At 41.6% G+C, this 15,297-nt stretch overlaps 1 protein-coding gene across 1 annotated transcript; it reads right to left on the reverse strand.

The window, feature by feature from the left end:
- Nucleotides 1-264: 264 nt before the first annotated feature.
- tmem88bl (transmembrane protein 88b-like) lies at nt 265-9,532 on the reverse strand. The gene is made up of 4 exons (XM_020503449.2): nt 9,279-9,532; nt 9,123-9,202; nt 6,986-7,283; nt 265-2,011 (listed from the first exon to the last, which is right to left on the reverse strand). The coding sequence occupies exons 3-4, from the start codon at nt 7,280-7,282 to the stop codon at nt 1,784-1,786; spliced, it is 525 nt and encodes a 174-aa protein (XP_020359038.1). The 5' UTR covers nt 7,283; nt 9,123-9,202; nt 9,279-9,532; the 3' UTR covers nt 265-1,783.
- Nucleotides 9,533-15,297: the final 5,765 nt, after the last annotated feature.

A 15,297-nucleotide genomic window follows, 5' to 3' on the forward strand; every position in this document is an offset into this window, starting at 1 on the left:
AATAAAAAAACTAAAACAGTCAATTATATTGCTGTGTGAAAATGGGTTACATTAAACCCCAGTTATTATGGCCACATTAGGGGGAAATGAATAAGTGCATGTACGAGTCAGTACATTTGAAGTTGGAGAGTTTGAGGAGTCTGTAGATGACTATCAAACCCTCTCCCATGCAGAGTGAGTCATTCCACTGCACACCCACTGTACTGGCACTCCCTCTATCACCATTAGTGCTTGAAGTGTATGTAAGATGCAACATCAACACAAGTATGTCAACAGGTTTATTCTTCAATAACATACATTTACAGAATGTGGATTGGCTACAACCATCAACTGTTCTGATATAGTTCATAGTTCAAGCAGTAGAGTCTATTGAGTTCAATTCACTTCAAGTAATAATTTAAGTTGATTCAAATGTATAGCTAAATTATGAGATGGGGATTTTTGGTTGGGTGCTTATGCTCTATACACTGTGTAAATGTGTGTCTGCCTCAGACAACAACATGACTACTGGATGCCATCTTTCCATGAGTAACGTCTTTCGATCTCAAATGATCAGGCTGTATCACAACCGGCCGTGATTGGGAGTCCCATAAGGCGGCACACAACTGGCCCAGTGTCGTCCGGGTTTGGCCGGTGCAGGCCATCCTTGTAAATAAGAATTAGTTCTTAATTGACTTGCCTAGTTAAATGTTAAATTGAAAAAAATTATGATAAACAGCGATTAACATACTATTGAGTAATGCTTTCAAAGTAGTAGACCATGTTGGTAGGAAGAGAGGCACTCTATTAAGTAATATCACATAGAACCACACTGTCTCTCAGGAGCAGATTGAGGAATGTCTAGGCATTATCTGATATGAATCATCCCACACATCATATAAAGATCTATGTGAGATAATGACAGTGAAATGTCCATGGATTTAAAACTGTATATCTATTTGAACTAAGTGTCCTCACCATTAGCTTCTACTATGTGTTATTTCAATCCTTGGAGACGTTATCAGCCATTAGAAAAATACCTACAGATAGACGGATCAAAGACTTGGTATTTCAGCTCCAATTCCTTTTACGGTGGCCGCAATTAAGGGGAATTACCAGTATTGTGTTTAAATATAAGTCAATTACTAGGTACATAGAAATGTAACGTTGGTAGGAGTACAAAATTAGTAATGACGGCTCTGTTAAAACACATCAGAATGATTTTTAGCAAGAAAATATGCCAATATACTAAACAAAAAAACAAACACAACAGAAAAAGAAAAGGCTATAATTCTGTCTCATCCCGTTCACACATGACTGATGTAGAGCAACCTAGGCTACTTTTATGAACTATACTTACATTGAGGTAGCTTACATGGCACTTTTACAAGATGGTGAATATAATGAAATCAATAGAATGAACAAAATCTGCTAAATAAGTAAGCTTGTAAACATATTTTCCTTCCATTCTAGACATTTGAGTGACAGTTACATTTTTCTGCTACATCAAGATTCACAACCATATAAGTTAGCAGATAATTGAAAATAGATACATAACCAATACATATTCCACCCTTACCTCCACTGTTTCCTTCTGACCAGCAACAGCCCTATAGCCACATGTAAAGCTCTGTCTTTAACAATTTGACTGGTTCACATTGTATCCATTCGATTGTATGACATTCATTACAGTTTAATAGGACACTAAATAGATTTGACACTGCGATTCTCCAGGACTTGATTCTCTCTTGACTGTTAACCTATTGAACTCTTTGAACACTGGTTTATTCGAGCGTTGGTCCAATCAGACCCAGGCACGGACATCACCCCCCCAGTCCAAGCCCCGTCCATGGTACCATGCACCTGTTATTGGCTGAAACAGCAGCAGGAGTCGCAGCCTCCGGAGCAGCCCACAAAAGATGGCCGCCGCCACCACCACCAGCGGTGACATCATCACAAAGCCCAGGATGATGAGGGCGGAGCAACTGTTGTCGTCGAGGTAACGGCAGATAGGAGAGGGGGAATCTAGGACCTGCGGGGGTAGAACACAGACTGTTACATTCAGACAGAAACACACTCCAGTGATAGGGACAATTCCATTGATACAGTATGTGTTTCTGAGTTGTTTTTGATAGTGATGCAAATGTTTGTGCTTTAGTTTAACTGAACAGAACTGAGGGGGAAGAAGAGGTGTGTGTGTGCGTGTGTGTGTACACAAGAGGGACCATAAGACGGAAGGTACTGGGGTGTGTGACAGACTCTTTTCCAGTTTCCCTCTGCTGTTCACTGTTCAGATAAGAAGCAGCCCAGAGCTGCCAATACAATCCCTAGGCTGTCAATCACCTGTAAGCACGACAGAAAGAAAACAGGAGAGATATATAGAGAGAGGGAAAGAGATGAGAGGGAGGGTGAGAGAGGGAGGAAGGAAGGTGGAGAGAGAGACTGGGATGAGATTAGAGAGACAGAGAGACAGATAGGTAATGGAGCCCCTGCTCTGCTTACTAGACTTGATCATCATCTGTGACATACATCTGTGACATACATTACATAAACCAGGGTAGATACCTGCTCATTGAACATCTCATTCCAAAATCATGGGAATTAATATGGAGTTGGTCTCCCCTTTGCTGCTATAACAGCCTCCACTCTTCTGGGAAGGCTTTCCACTAGATGTTGGAACATTGCAGCAAGGACATAAGATTTCCCTTCACTGGAACTAAGGGGCCTAGCCCAAACCATGAAAAACAGCCCCAGACCATTGGGGCACGTAGCGTTCTCCTGGTGTCCGCCAAACCCAGATTTGTCGGTCGACTGCTAAAGTGGTGAAGCATGATTCATCACTCCAGAGCATGCATTTCCACTGCTCCAGAGTACAATGGTGGTGTGCTTTACACCACACCAGCCGACGCTTGGCATTAAACATGGTGATCTTAGGCTTGTGTTTGGCTGCTCGGCCATGGAAACCTATTTCATGAAGCTCCTGAAGAACAGGTATTGTGCTGACGTTGCTTCCAGAAGCGGTTTGGAACTCTGTAGTGAGTATTGCAACCGAGGATAGATTTATTTTTTAAAGTTACGCGCTTCAGCACTCAGCGGTCCTGTTCTGTGAGCTTGGGTGGCATATCACTTCACGGCTGAGCCGTTGTTGCTCCTAGACATTTCCACTTCCCAATATCAGCTCTAGCAGGGCAGACTGACTTGTTTTGAAAGGTGGCATCTTATGATGGCGCCACATTCAAAGGCCATTTTACTGCCAATATTTGTCTATGAAGATTGTATGGCTGTGTGCTTTGTTTTTATACACCTGTCAGCAACAGGTGTGGCTGAAATAGCCGATTCCTTCTGTATACATAGTGTACTATATACAGACACTGTCAGCAAGAGGGAAGAAAGAGTGATACAGATACACAGAGAGGGACAGACAGGCAGACAGACACGCTCATGCACACACAAACAGACAGATATTCAAAAATGCACAAAAACACTTACATACAAGTACACAAACACTCAGTGTGTTCTCGTTAGGGCTACATTCTATAAGAACCCTCTGGCATATAATTCTCTCTTTGTCAGCATTTTCAAGAGGAATTTCCCCACCCACCTTAACTGAACGCTGCAACCTCGAGCCATCATCAATCTACACACACACGCGCACATGCACACATTTTCTCCACTTTAGTCTTTCTGTCTTGTCAGCATAGGCATGGGCCCAGCTGGGGACTAATTGGCACTAATTCAACAATCATGTCTTCTCATGGATATCCTCTCTCACTGTCCAATCCTTCACTTCTCCAACAGTTGATTGACATTCCCAACTGTGGCAGGCAGCAAGGGTCTATACTGGCACTTGTTATATTATATATAGTAATGTTCACAACATACTATTAGGCTACACATTACACATTACACATACCACTCTGTATATTTGTACATCCTTCCCAGCCATCACTAATGAAGACGTCTTGAAAATGCCAGTGTCTTCTGGACACTTTAAGACATGAAGAATGAATTAAAATCAAATCAAATAAATTAAATAAATAGCTATTGATTTAATTAAAGGCAACTTTCCAAAGAAAGAGCAATCAGTGTGTTTGATCGTACACAAACTTCTTCCAAATGTCAAGAAAGTTAGCAAACAGCAGTAAAAGGAAGACAAAATACAACAGAGACATATTTTAATGTAACATCAATAATGGAGACAAGCAAGGCCACCTGGCACGGTGCCAACTCTACCAGATGAGGGGCTGAGGAAATATGACCGCACAGCGCTGTCAGAAGGTGATTTGGGTAGCTTACTTTTCGCCAAGGGCAACAGCTGTAGATCATAGAGGACACTTTGGCATCATTATGAGACTGATAGCGTTTACTGACGTGTCCGTGCCATGAATCTGGTCCTCGTGGCGCGTCTAAGGAGGACCGCTTCAAAATGCACATCATAATCCTGTTTTAGACACAGTCCACCTGTTCTTAAAGGTGGTCTTACGTGTTTGTCAGACGCTTGTCAGACGTGTTAAAGAGATTGAACGGGATCTTAAGCACTTACAAATCCATAACATATTGTACGAATTGGAATTGGTAACATATAATTCGGATTACAGAATGTTTTATGTATTTTTTGCTGGACGGAACACATCATATACAAAATGGATGACGTAGTACACAATTGTGCACAATTTCCGGGGACCCGTTTTGGCTTGTGAACACTACTTTCAAAACTACTGGCTGAAATTATACAAAACCTTTATAAAACATCTTTAAAGGAAAATACAGGTTCAAGGAAAAGTTTCCTGTAATGCAGGAAATGTAAAACTTGAAGTTTAATTGAGGTTTAAAAAGGCCTCTGAAGCTTGTAATTTCCACTTGATTTTCCAGTACGAAAAATGTATCAACCCCTAATAAAAAGTAAATTCATTATAATCCACATTATAATTCACATTTCCTGTTGCTGCAGGATTATTTTCCTTTTGCAAGCAAAATGCATCAGACACTTTCTTTATTGATTGCTGACATGTAAAACATTTTTGGGATTGTATCAACAGTGGACTAATGAAGCAGGATAGTTTTTGAGTGGAATTTCCCCTTGAGTTCTTAAAAGTGGTCTATTGCCAAGATGCATCCAGCAATATGTCTACCTTTCTCATTCATTTAGTATTGAGTAATATACTGTAGTATAATAGGCCAATGAAGTGATGTCATCTTCTGGGTGATGTCTAAAGACGGATGAGGCTGACAGAGGTTGACAGGGATGTCATATCTTACCCAGAAATGTAGGGGTATCTGTCTGCCTCTGATCCAGGGTGTTCCCAGAGCCAGTGCTGAAGTCACACAGGGTTTGCCCCAGAGTTCTGTACTTGCCCCCTACTCTTCATACTCTACATACTCCCACTTGGACAGATACTTGAACCTCAACGTCCTGTCCCACCCTAAGGGTGTGTCTGTTTGCCTCTGGTCCAGGGTGTTCTCGATGTCGATTCCATGCACAACAAGAACTGAATTCTACCATTCTTTAGATACTTGGGCATGCCCGGTATACTTTTACTGTGTTGGTTAGGGGGGAGAAGGAAGGAATCTTTCATTTAAACTCATGTTCAAACATCTTCATGTTAGAGCATGGCAGATAGTTAACTATCCACTAGTGGGGTTCGTATTACGTAAAGGTTATTTTAGTTCCATTTAAGTGATAATGCCTGAGAAGCCGGTGCTATCTAGGGTTGCTAAAGATGTTCAGTCTTTTTGTTCTGTATCTATGGACACGACCCAGTCGTTTAGTCTTTTTGTTCTGTATCTATGGACGCGACCCAGTCGTTCAGTCTTTTTGTTCTGTATCTATGGACGCGACCCAGCCGTTCAGTCTTTTTGTTCTGTATCTATGGATGCGACCCAGTCGTTCGTTCTAAATGTTCCATTGCCATACTAGCTGGCAACATTCTTATCCCTTGCATGCTAGCCAACTGCGACTAACTTACAGTCACGTCAAACAGTGCAAACAGAATGACAGCAAAGTAGCTGCATTTGCGTTTGTTTAAGCTGTTTTCTAGTGACATTTATTTGGATACATCCATAATAATGAGCTGATGAGGTGGGATTTCGCCTGGCATAGAAAACGTGCTCTCTCGTCAGGACACTGTCGTTCAGAGGAGCTAGCCAACAACACAGCTACAGTAAGACAATAACTTCAAACTGAAGCTGGAAGACTGCAAATGAGTTGCGTTTCATTTGACCTTTTTCAATTGACAATTTTTTGTATATATCCATAAAAATTATGCCAGCTGAATCATGATTTTGACTGGCTGAGAAACGCTGCCTGCCTGTCGGTCTTGTCCCAACTCACAACACGTTCCTTACTATGGGACAGCAGGAGATTGAATTTGAATATTGAAACAATGTTGCAAATGTCAGAGAGACAAACAGCAAGGTTTATACAAATCTCTGCTGTTGAAAACTAAATGTTAGTCTAAAAGAAATGTGAGATAATGTCTAGATGCTTTTTATAGTGGAGATCAAGTTTATAAGTTGCTTGGCTGGGCTGATGAGACAATGGATTGCGCAGTCAGATGGAACAGAGTAAATATGCATTTTAATGTCATAGATTTAGCCGGTGGTAACTTGTGGAATAGACACCGGCTGGAATGCGGTTTTAATTCATCAGCATTCAGGATTAGACCCACCTGTTGTAAAAATGCAAATAAGCTGTTTAAAGGGTTGCCATGGGTTACAGAGCTCAACCTCAGGGCCAATCAGCTATGATCATGATTCTTGTGTGGTTCTCTGGCAGAGTGAGCCAGTGTTCAGCTCAACATCAGGTCACATATTAACCAGGGATGGGAGACTGTGAGCGGTACTGACTTGACTGGAGACGCTCTGTGACCTCAATTCTGAGATGAAATCCTACCAAGCACCAGGAAATGGCAGTCATAAGGAATTGGAATTCTAACCACAATATTCTGTTGTTGTCAAAGTTTGTGTTAGAGACTTTGAGTAGCGCTATAAGCGGGCCACTACTTACCCGTGAGTGGCAGAGGAAGCCGGCGTAGAGCAGCAGTGAGGCGGGCAGCAGGACCAGGGCAAACACGGCCACCAGGACCAGGACACACACCAAGGCCAAACCCACATTCCACAGCAGCAGCCCCGCACCGCACGCCACACAGCCACAACTGCCCCGACGGCTACCCCATGCGCTGCCCTCACTGTGGGCCGTGGGAGGAGGCAGCATCTTCACCCTCTCACCCACCCAGAACTCCTCCTGCTCCTTCTCCTCGTCGCCTGAGCCCCCCTCGTCCAGATCCAGGTCCACCCCACACATCCTGATGGAGAGAGAGCGAGAGGGAGGGAGGGAGGGAGACAGTAGGAGGAAAGAGAATAATTTGATACATTTAACCATGTAGTGTTATCAGGAGGAGAATGTCATTTTTCATTGTTGTGGTTTAATCCTACTTTTACTACAATCACTTTTTCTCTATTTCCCCACACGTTGATGCATTTACCACTGGGATGTTATGGCCCACCACACAGCTTTGTGACTAAATTAATGTTTGATGGACAGCTCTAAAACAGACTTTAACAAACAGAACAAATGTACTATATATTTGGTGTAAAGCTGTCTGATCTGTGATGATGAAATATGACTAATGTGGCTGATTGTCATGTTTCTCACTGTTTTGAGTTACACAAACACAACTTTTCAGGCGATTTACCGATCAAGCTAATTTCAGAATAGGAACCTTGCTAGGCTATGAGAATGTGAATTACTGGAGGAGGTTTGCTTGTGTAGATTGTCATGATTTGTGCCAGCAGCCATGAGTGAAGCTATTTCAATAATTGAAGTCTGATAATAGCACACCGAACCTCATATGAGTGGAGCAGCTGGCCTTTTCCACATTCCAATAGAGATCCAATCTCATGTATCGGTTAGATGTTTATCCTGTCATATAATTCCTTGATTTAACGCAACGCTCAGTTTTAACTGTCATGTAGATATTTTATTTAGCAATAAAATGGGTTTGTAGGCCTTATGACTATTGAGGTATGCAAACAAATCCAGGAAAGGAAAGACTTATTGATCCCTCGACCTCCCTTTTGCATCTATTACAGTGGGTGAAAGTCCACTTTGTCTCACCGTCCAGAAATGTTTTAACTTCCTTTTCCTGTGTTAACACAATGAGTCCCACCACGACACCGGAATTCATTTGGAATTCTGACCCTTTGTAATATGTGCATGATGCTATGACGCTCAAAAGCTACACAGGAGTTGTTAGAAGGTAAAGGCTTCTTCTACATAGAAGATCCAAGAAATCCAAGGACATAGTGTCTATAATACTGTAATACGCTCACATAGTTACTGTCACAAACTCCAAACTCCACGTTTTGCTTTGCTTATTTGAGCTGTTCTTGCCATAATATGGACTTGATCTTTTACCAAATAGGGCTATTTTCTGTATACCACCCCTACCTTGTAACAACACTTTGACTCAAACGCATTAAGAAGGAAAGAAAGAGAGAGAGAGAGAGAGAGAGAGAGAGAGAGAGATTACTGTTTATATTTCCAACCTTGACCTCTCCTGTTCTTGTTGTGCCACAAACACAATATAGACTTAAATAAGATGTCCCAGTTACCCTTAACATCACATCCAGATACATTTAATGATATTGTGTCCAATAAAGGTACATGCTATCGTTCTCTTTATCATCACCCCCACAGCCCTTCCACTTAGGCCTATCCCCACCCCATCCCTGTCACTCAGTCGAATCAATAACAGCGATCGATCCCGCATTCACCTCCCCACCCCGCCAAGACTCTGATTGATCCATCATTCTGAATTCAATCAGTGAGACACCTTCACCGACCGGGTGCCGAGCAGCAGCACCGCAGGACCCCCAGGAAATATCACCTCTTATTGAACACATTAATACATTCTACACATTCTCACTACTATAAATAACTTTGATAGCCAATACTGTCACAATACAACAATTATTTTCCTCCAATAAATGTATGTTTGTTTGGTGTTGATGTTTCTTGTCCTTCAGTTTAGCTTCATACACCTTTTTTTCTCTTAAGATACAGTATTTCACAAAATAAAACAATGCAAGCTGAATTTGATTCCAAATAGGCCTACATGGAATAATATGACATTTGCACCTACCTCACTCTGTCTGTCACTATTTCTCAGAAGTCTCCTTTGCAATTGTTGTCCCCAGAAACAGGAGCAGGTGCTGCCAAACTCTATAGAAGATGTCAGAATAAGGCGTTTGCTGAGAACAGTAAAAACAAACAAAACAGCACCTTTTAGGATACGCACCTATTGCCTTTTGCAAGACAGTAGCACAGCGATGCGCGCGTTCTGCATGCGAGTGTATAGATGAGCAGTGCGCGGAGCGGTGCGCGGGGCGCGTGCTGTGAGTGGGTGTAGGTTACTATGTGTGTGAGAGAGAGCGAGAGTCCACCTCATCACAATCGGAAACGGCACTGTCCTCTTCAACATTAGTGACTTCACATGCACGCGGTGGAGTGAAAGTGAAATAACGGGGACGAGCAGAGCACACCAATAACACTATTAGCCTATTCACCAGTTTGAATAATGTCCCACTTCAGGCACGTGCACAGATAGGGCTCTATCTGTGTCAAGGTCGCCACCCCCTGTCCGTTGTTTGCGCCTGATAATCTGCCCTGTAGAGAGCTCGCACGCGCCCGGTTGCGCCCTTTCCCCAGTCTGCCCTGTATGGAGATTGCGCACACCCGGTATCCAAACATGCATGGCTTGAGAAATGCGGTCACTGGTAAAGTATGTACCTAGTTCAAGTGTGTACCTAGTTTAGTGTACCTAGTTTAAATATCAACAGTGCTGCCACAGTAGCATAACATTTGATTAACACTTGATAACACTTGATTTAGCCTACATCATCATAATTCGGTCTGGTTGGCTGATGAGTGAATGTTGTTGCAGAAATAAATAGGCCTATTCTAAGAAAGAAAATGTCTCACTACAGAGGCATTTGGTAGGCCATGTTATGAATTTGAAGATATGAATTATGAAAGTTTTAAAAAATCAAGCATGGGGGTGCCCTTTGTTCATTTTGAGCACCTGCCCCCTTAAAGGTCTGTGCACGACCCTGTTCCATTTATATTCCCTATTCTCTTTTATCCTGAATCGCCATTTCCAACCTTTACCTCACTTTGGAAGCTCATCTAACGTTTTTAACTCTTTAAAAAAATGTTTTTATCCAAGCTCATCTACAGCATCATAGACTTCCTCTCATCTACAGCTCCCACCTTATCACAATGTTAATTATCTTTTTTCAAATGATTAAAAGCTCTGGTAAAGGAGGATCATATTAGTTTGAACCCCTCAAAGATGAGAAGACCAAAGCCATGCAGGGGCAGCGTAGCAGACACCCAACTCTTGGCCATAAACTGATTTTAGGCAGGGATTATGTAGGTATACAGGCTCTATTACTGGTAACCTACAGAGGGGACATGGAGGTAGTGATTAATTATCTCTGTAGGCTACGATAATCAGACATGATGGGGTCCTACGCCTCCACACAACCCCTTCTAATGTCGCACTCTCACACTAGCGGATGGAGCAGTCCCTCCCAAACAAACAAATACACACACTCACTCACTGACACACTCACGCAATCACTAAACACATTCACTCATCTTCCGTTGCTGTCTGTAGGACTGGTCCGGGCCCAGTTGTGGAGTGATGATGACATGGTTGACAATCCATGAATAGAAAACTATCCCTGGAGTATTTTCTCTCTCGCTCTCGCTCTCGCTCCTGCTCTCGCTCCTGCTCTCGCTCTCGCTCTTGCTCCTGCTCCTATCCCTCCCTCCATTGATTGACCACTCTGTCATTGAGAGATAAGGGATTGATCCATTTGTTTTGCACTAGAGAGACAGACAAGCACGGCAATCCTTACATTTTGACTTAAAGTTAATCAGATGGAACAGAGAGGAGGAGAAGGGAGGAGGTAGAGAAGGAGACAGGAGAAACAGATTAGAAGGAGAAGATAGTGAGGTTGGATGTAAAAAAAAAAAAGGATCAGGGGAGGAGAAAAGGGAGATAATTAACATGTTTGAGTAAATTCATTTATCTTGCATCCTGTTTCAAACAGAACGATGAGTTTGCGCTTGGAATAGGGGGAAGAAGATTCGAGAATGAAAATAAGCTTGACGAAAATTACCTTTTCCCTGGAAAACCACCCTGGGTAGTCCTCTCTCACTGATACTCAGGTCAACTCCATGCAGTCACACTGACACCTGCTGGTTTGTTTGGTTATGGTTGATCTTTATTGTTTGTTACCTAATCATGTTTATTTGTCCATTGAAAGGTTTGAATTTTTTTTACTCAAAATCTGTGTGTATATTCCTTTTCCTCTCAATGCAAAGCAGCTGTAAATTACTGGAACATTACTGGAACTTCATATCGGCCTGAATCTTTCTAGTGTCTCTGTCTCTCCCTCACCTCAGACACCCCACTGATCCCCTTCACTCCCTGTGTATTGAGCTCTATTGAGCAGAGAGTTGGATTAATGGACTAGCTGAAACTGTTCTCTCTCTCTCTCTCTCTCTCTCTTCTCTCTCTCTCTCTTCTCTCTCTCTCTCGCTCTCTCTCTTCTCTCTCTTCTCTCTCTCTCTCTCTCTCTTCTCTCTCTCTCTCTCTCTCTCTCTCTCTCTCTCTCTCAGAACTCCCCCTCCGTCACTACCAAACTCAATCTACAACACCTCACTCTGGGTTGCCATGACATCTCATCAGAAAGATGTCTATTTTAGTGGATTTACAGGTCAAAAGCACTTTGTGATGAAATGATCAGATGATAGTTAACTATCATAATCCTGAGACCCAGGAAAAAAAGTTGAGCATTCATTATTATTATTCACATAAAGTAGGTGTTTGGGGTGGGGAAAAAAACATGTTTCCAAGACATTGTTTAGAAAAATTGTGTTATTTATCTTTTATTGAAAGTGCAACATTTTCCTCTGTAGTGGTTATTCGGACATGAATATGAACAAATTTACATTACAGTCAATGGGTATAGAAGGTAAAAAACATAGTTGCAGCATCTGGGTGTCCACTAAAGAGGACATTTCTTGATAAGCTCTTATTTAGATATTATTTAATGTTAAAAAATTATTACACAGGCCTGAAAACTCACTTAACCATGTATGAGATATTCAATTACGAGAAACAATTTCAATATCAAACTCACAAAAATTATCATTAATAATTACTCACACTTCTTTTCAAATTTCCATAAAATGTGCTAATTTTGAAGGCAGACATTTTTTAAGAACCAGGAAGACAAAGTTGCGAATATCACACCACCACACATGTGATAACATTGAAAAGCTCAGACTGTCCTTTCAAAAGGGACAACAGAACTTAATACAAAGATATGGACCAAGAACTGATGTCCACTAGAAAGGACAAAAAATAAATTGCTGGGTCTCAGGAGGATAAAGGTATAAAATACACATTGTCCATATGAACTGAAACACAGATAATTGAGCAATTAGCTGGTGGAGGAAAATGAGTGGGAATTTCCATTCATTTACATTACATTTGAAATTGTGAAAACAGATCATTGATACGTACAATAATGCCTAATTGTTGTGTGTGTGTGTGAGTTTGTGTTGGAGTTTTAATGCCTGTTGTTTAATGGTGGTTAGAATGGGTGGAAAGTCCTCTGTGTGTTTGCTCTGTATGTTATTTATCAGTAATCCGTTTCTGTTCTAGAACAAGATCCGTGTCCATGGTGACTGCTGCAGGCAGAGAGGAGTGAGGATGAAAACCTCCCCAATACACACAAATCTAAAGTCTACAGTTAGGATCATAACACACACAGCCTAAGCCTCTGTACTTTAGTAAACATCAGGAACACGATGGTGTTAGTTGCCTATATTATTGCTAGATGTAAATGATGTAGGTGAGATGAGAAGGACTGTGGATTGAGAGGTAGCCAATGCAAAGAGATGGAAAATGCCTCAACATGTTTTCATATCCTTACACTTCTGTATCCAAATGCTGCATTTGTCTCTTTTCTTCTGATCACAGGACGATTGCATTTACAGCACATGCATGCTGCTTCATCTCTAGCAAGATGCCCTCTGCAGTACCTTCTTTGCACCAACAGAGAGCAGCATCAACATCAATGTGAACATACTAGTCCAAGATCACTTGTCCAATATACAGTGGGGCAAAAAGGTATTTAGTCAGCCACCAATTGTGCAGGTTCTCCCACTTAATAAGATAAGAGAGGCCTGTATTTTTCATCATAGGTACACTGCAACTATGACGGACAAAACAAGAAAAAAAATCCTGAAAATCACATTGTAGGATTTTTAATGAATTTATGGTGGAAAATAAGTATTTGGTCAATAACAAAAGTTTATCTCAATACTTTGTTATAAACCCTTTGTTGGCAATGACAGAGGTCAAACTCAGAGGTGTTGCTAACATTTACGATAGCAAATTTCAATTTACAAAAAAAAAAATGACATTTTCGTCTTTTGAGCTTCTAGTCATGAAATCTATGCAGCCTACTCAATCACTTTTTATAGCTACTGTTTACAGGCCTCCTGGGCCATATACAGAGTTTCTCACTGAGTTCCCTGAATTCCTATCGGACCTTGTAGTCATAGCAGATAATATTCTAATCTTTGGTGACTTTAATATTCACATGGAAAAGTCCACAGACCCACTCCAAAAGGCTTTCGGAGCCATCATCGACTCAGTGGGTTTTGTCCAACATGTCTCTGGACCCACTCACTGTCACAGTCATACGCTGGACCTAGTTTTGTCCCATGGAATAAATGTGGTGGATCTTAATGTTTTTCCTCATAATCCTGGACTATCGGACCACCATTTTATTACGTTTGCAATTGCAACAAATAATCTGCTTAGACCCCAACCAAGGAACATCAAAAGTCGTGCTATAAATTCACAGACAACACAAAGATTCCTTGATGCCCTTCCAGACTCCCTCTGTCTACCCAAGGACGCCAGAGGACAAAAATCAGTTTACCACCTAACTGAGGATCTCAATTTAACCTTGCGCAATACCCTAGATGCAGTTGCACCCCTAAAAACAAAAAAAATGTCTCATAAGAAACTAGCTCCCTGGTACACAGAAAATACCCGAGCTCTGAAGCAAGCTTCCAGAAAATTGGAACGGAAATGGCACCACACCAAACTGGAAGTCTTCCGACTAGCTTGGAAGGACGGTACCGTGCAGTACCGTAGAGCCCTTACTGCTGCTCGATCATCCTATTTTTCTAACTTAATTGAGGAAAATAAGAACAATCCGAAATTCCTTTTTAATACTGTCGCAAAGCTAACTAAAAAGCAGCATTCCCCAAGAGAGGATGACTTTCACTTTAGCAGTGATAAATTCATGAACTTCTTTGAGGAAAAGATTATGATTATTAGAAAGCAAATTACGGACTCCTCTTTAAACCTGCGTATTCCTCCAAATCTCAGTCCTGAGTCTGCACAACTCTGCCAGGACCTAGGATCAAGAGAGACGCTCAAGTGTTTTAGTACTATATCTCTTGACACAATGATGAAAATAATCATGGCCTCTAAACCTTCAAGCTGCATACTGGACCCTATTCCAACTAAACTACTGAAAGAGCTGCTTCCTGTGCTTGGCCCTCCTATGTTGAACATAATAAACGGCTCTCTATCCACTGGATGTGTACCAAACTCACTAAAAGTGGCAGTAATAAAGCCTCTCTTGAAAAAGCCAAACCTTGACCCAGAAAATATAAAAAACTATCGGCCTATATCGAATCTTCCATTCCTCTCAAAAATTTTAGAGAAGGCTGTTGCGCAGCAACTCACTGTCTTCCTGAAGACAAACAATGTATACGAAATGCTTCAGTCTGGTTTTAGACCCCATCATAGCACTGAGACGGCACTTGTGAAGGTGGTAAATTACATTTTAATGGCATCGGACCGAGGCTCTGCATCTGTCCTCGTGCTCCTAGACCTTAGTGCTGCTTTTGATACCATCGATCACCACATTCTTTTGGAGAGATTGGAAACCCAAATTGGTCTACACGGACATGTTCTGGCCTGGTTTAGATCTTATCTGTCGGAAAGATATCAGTTTGTCTCTGTGAATGGTTTGTCCTCTGACAAATCAACTGTAAATTTCGGTGTTCCTCAAGGTTCCGTTTTAGGACCACTATTGTTTTCACTATATATTTTACCTCTTGGGGATGTTATTCGAAAACATAATGTAAACTTTCACTGCTATGCGGATGACACACAGCTGTACATTTCAATGAAACATGGTGAAGCCCCAAAATTG

This window comes from Oncorhynchus kisutch, linkage group LG1 (genome assembly GCF_002021735.2).
Source record: "Oncorhynchus kisutch isolate 150728-3 linkage group LG1, Okis_V2, whole genome shotgun sequence".
In the NCBI taxonomy this organism is placed as follows: Eukaryota; Metazoa; Chordata; class Actinopteri; order Salmoniformes; family Salmonidae; genus Oncorhynchus; species Oncorhynchus kisutch.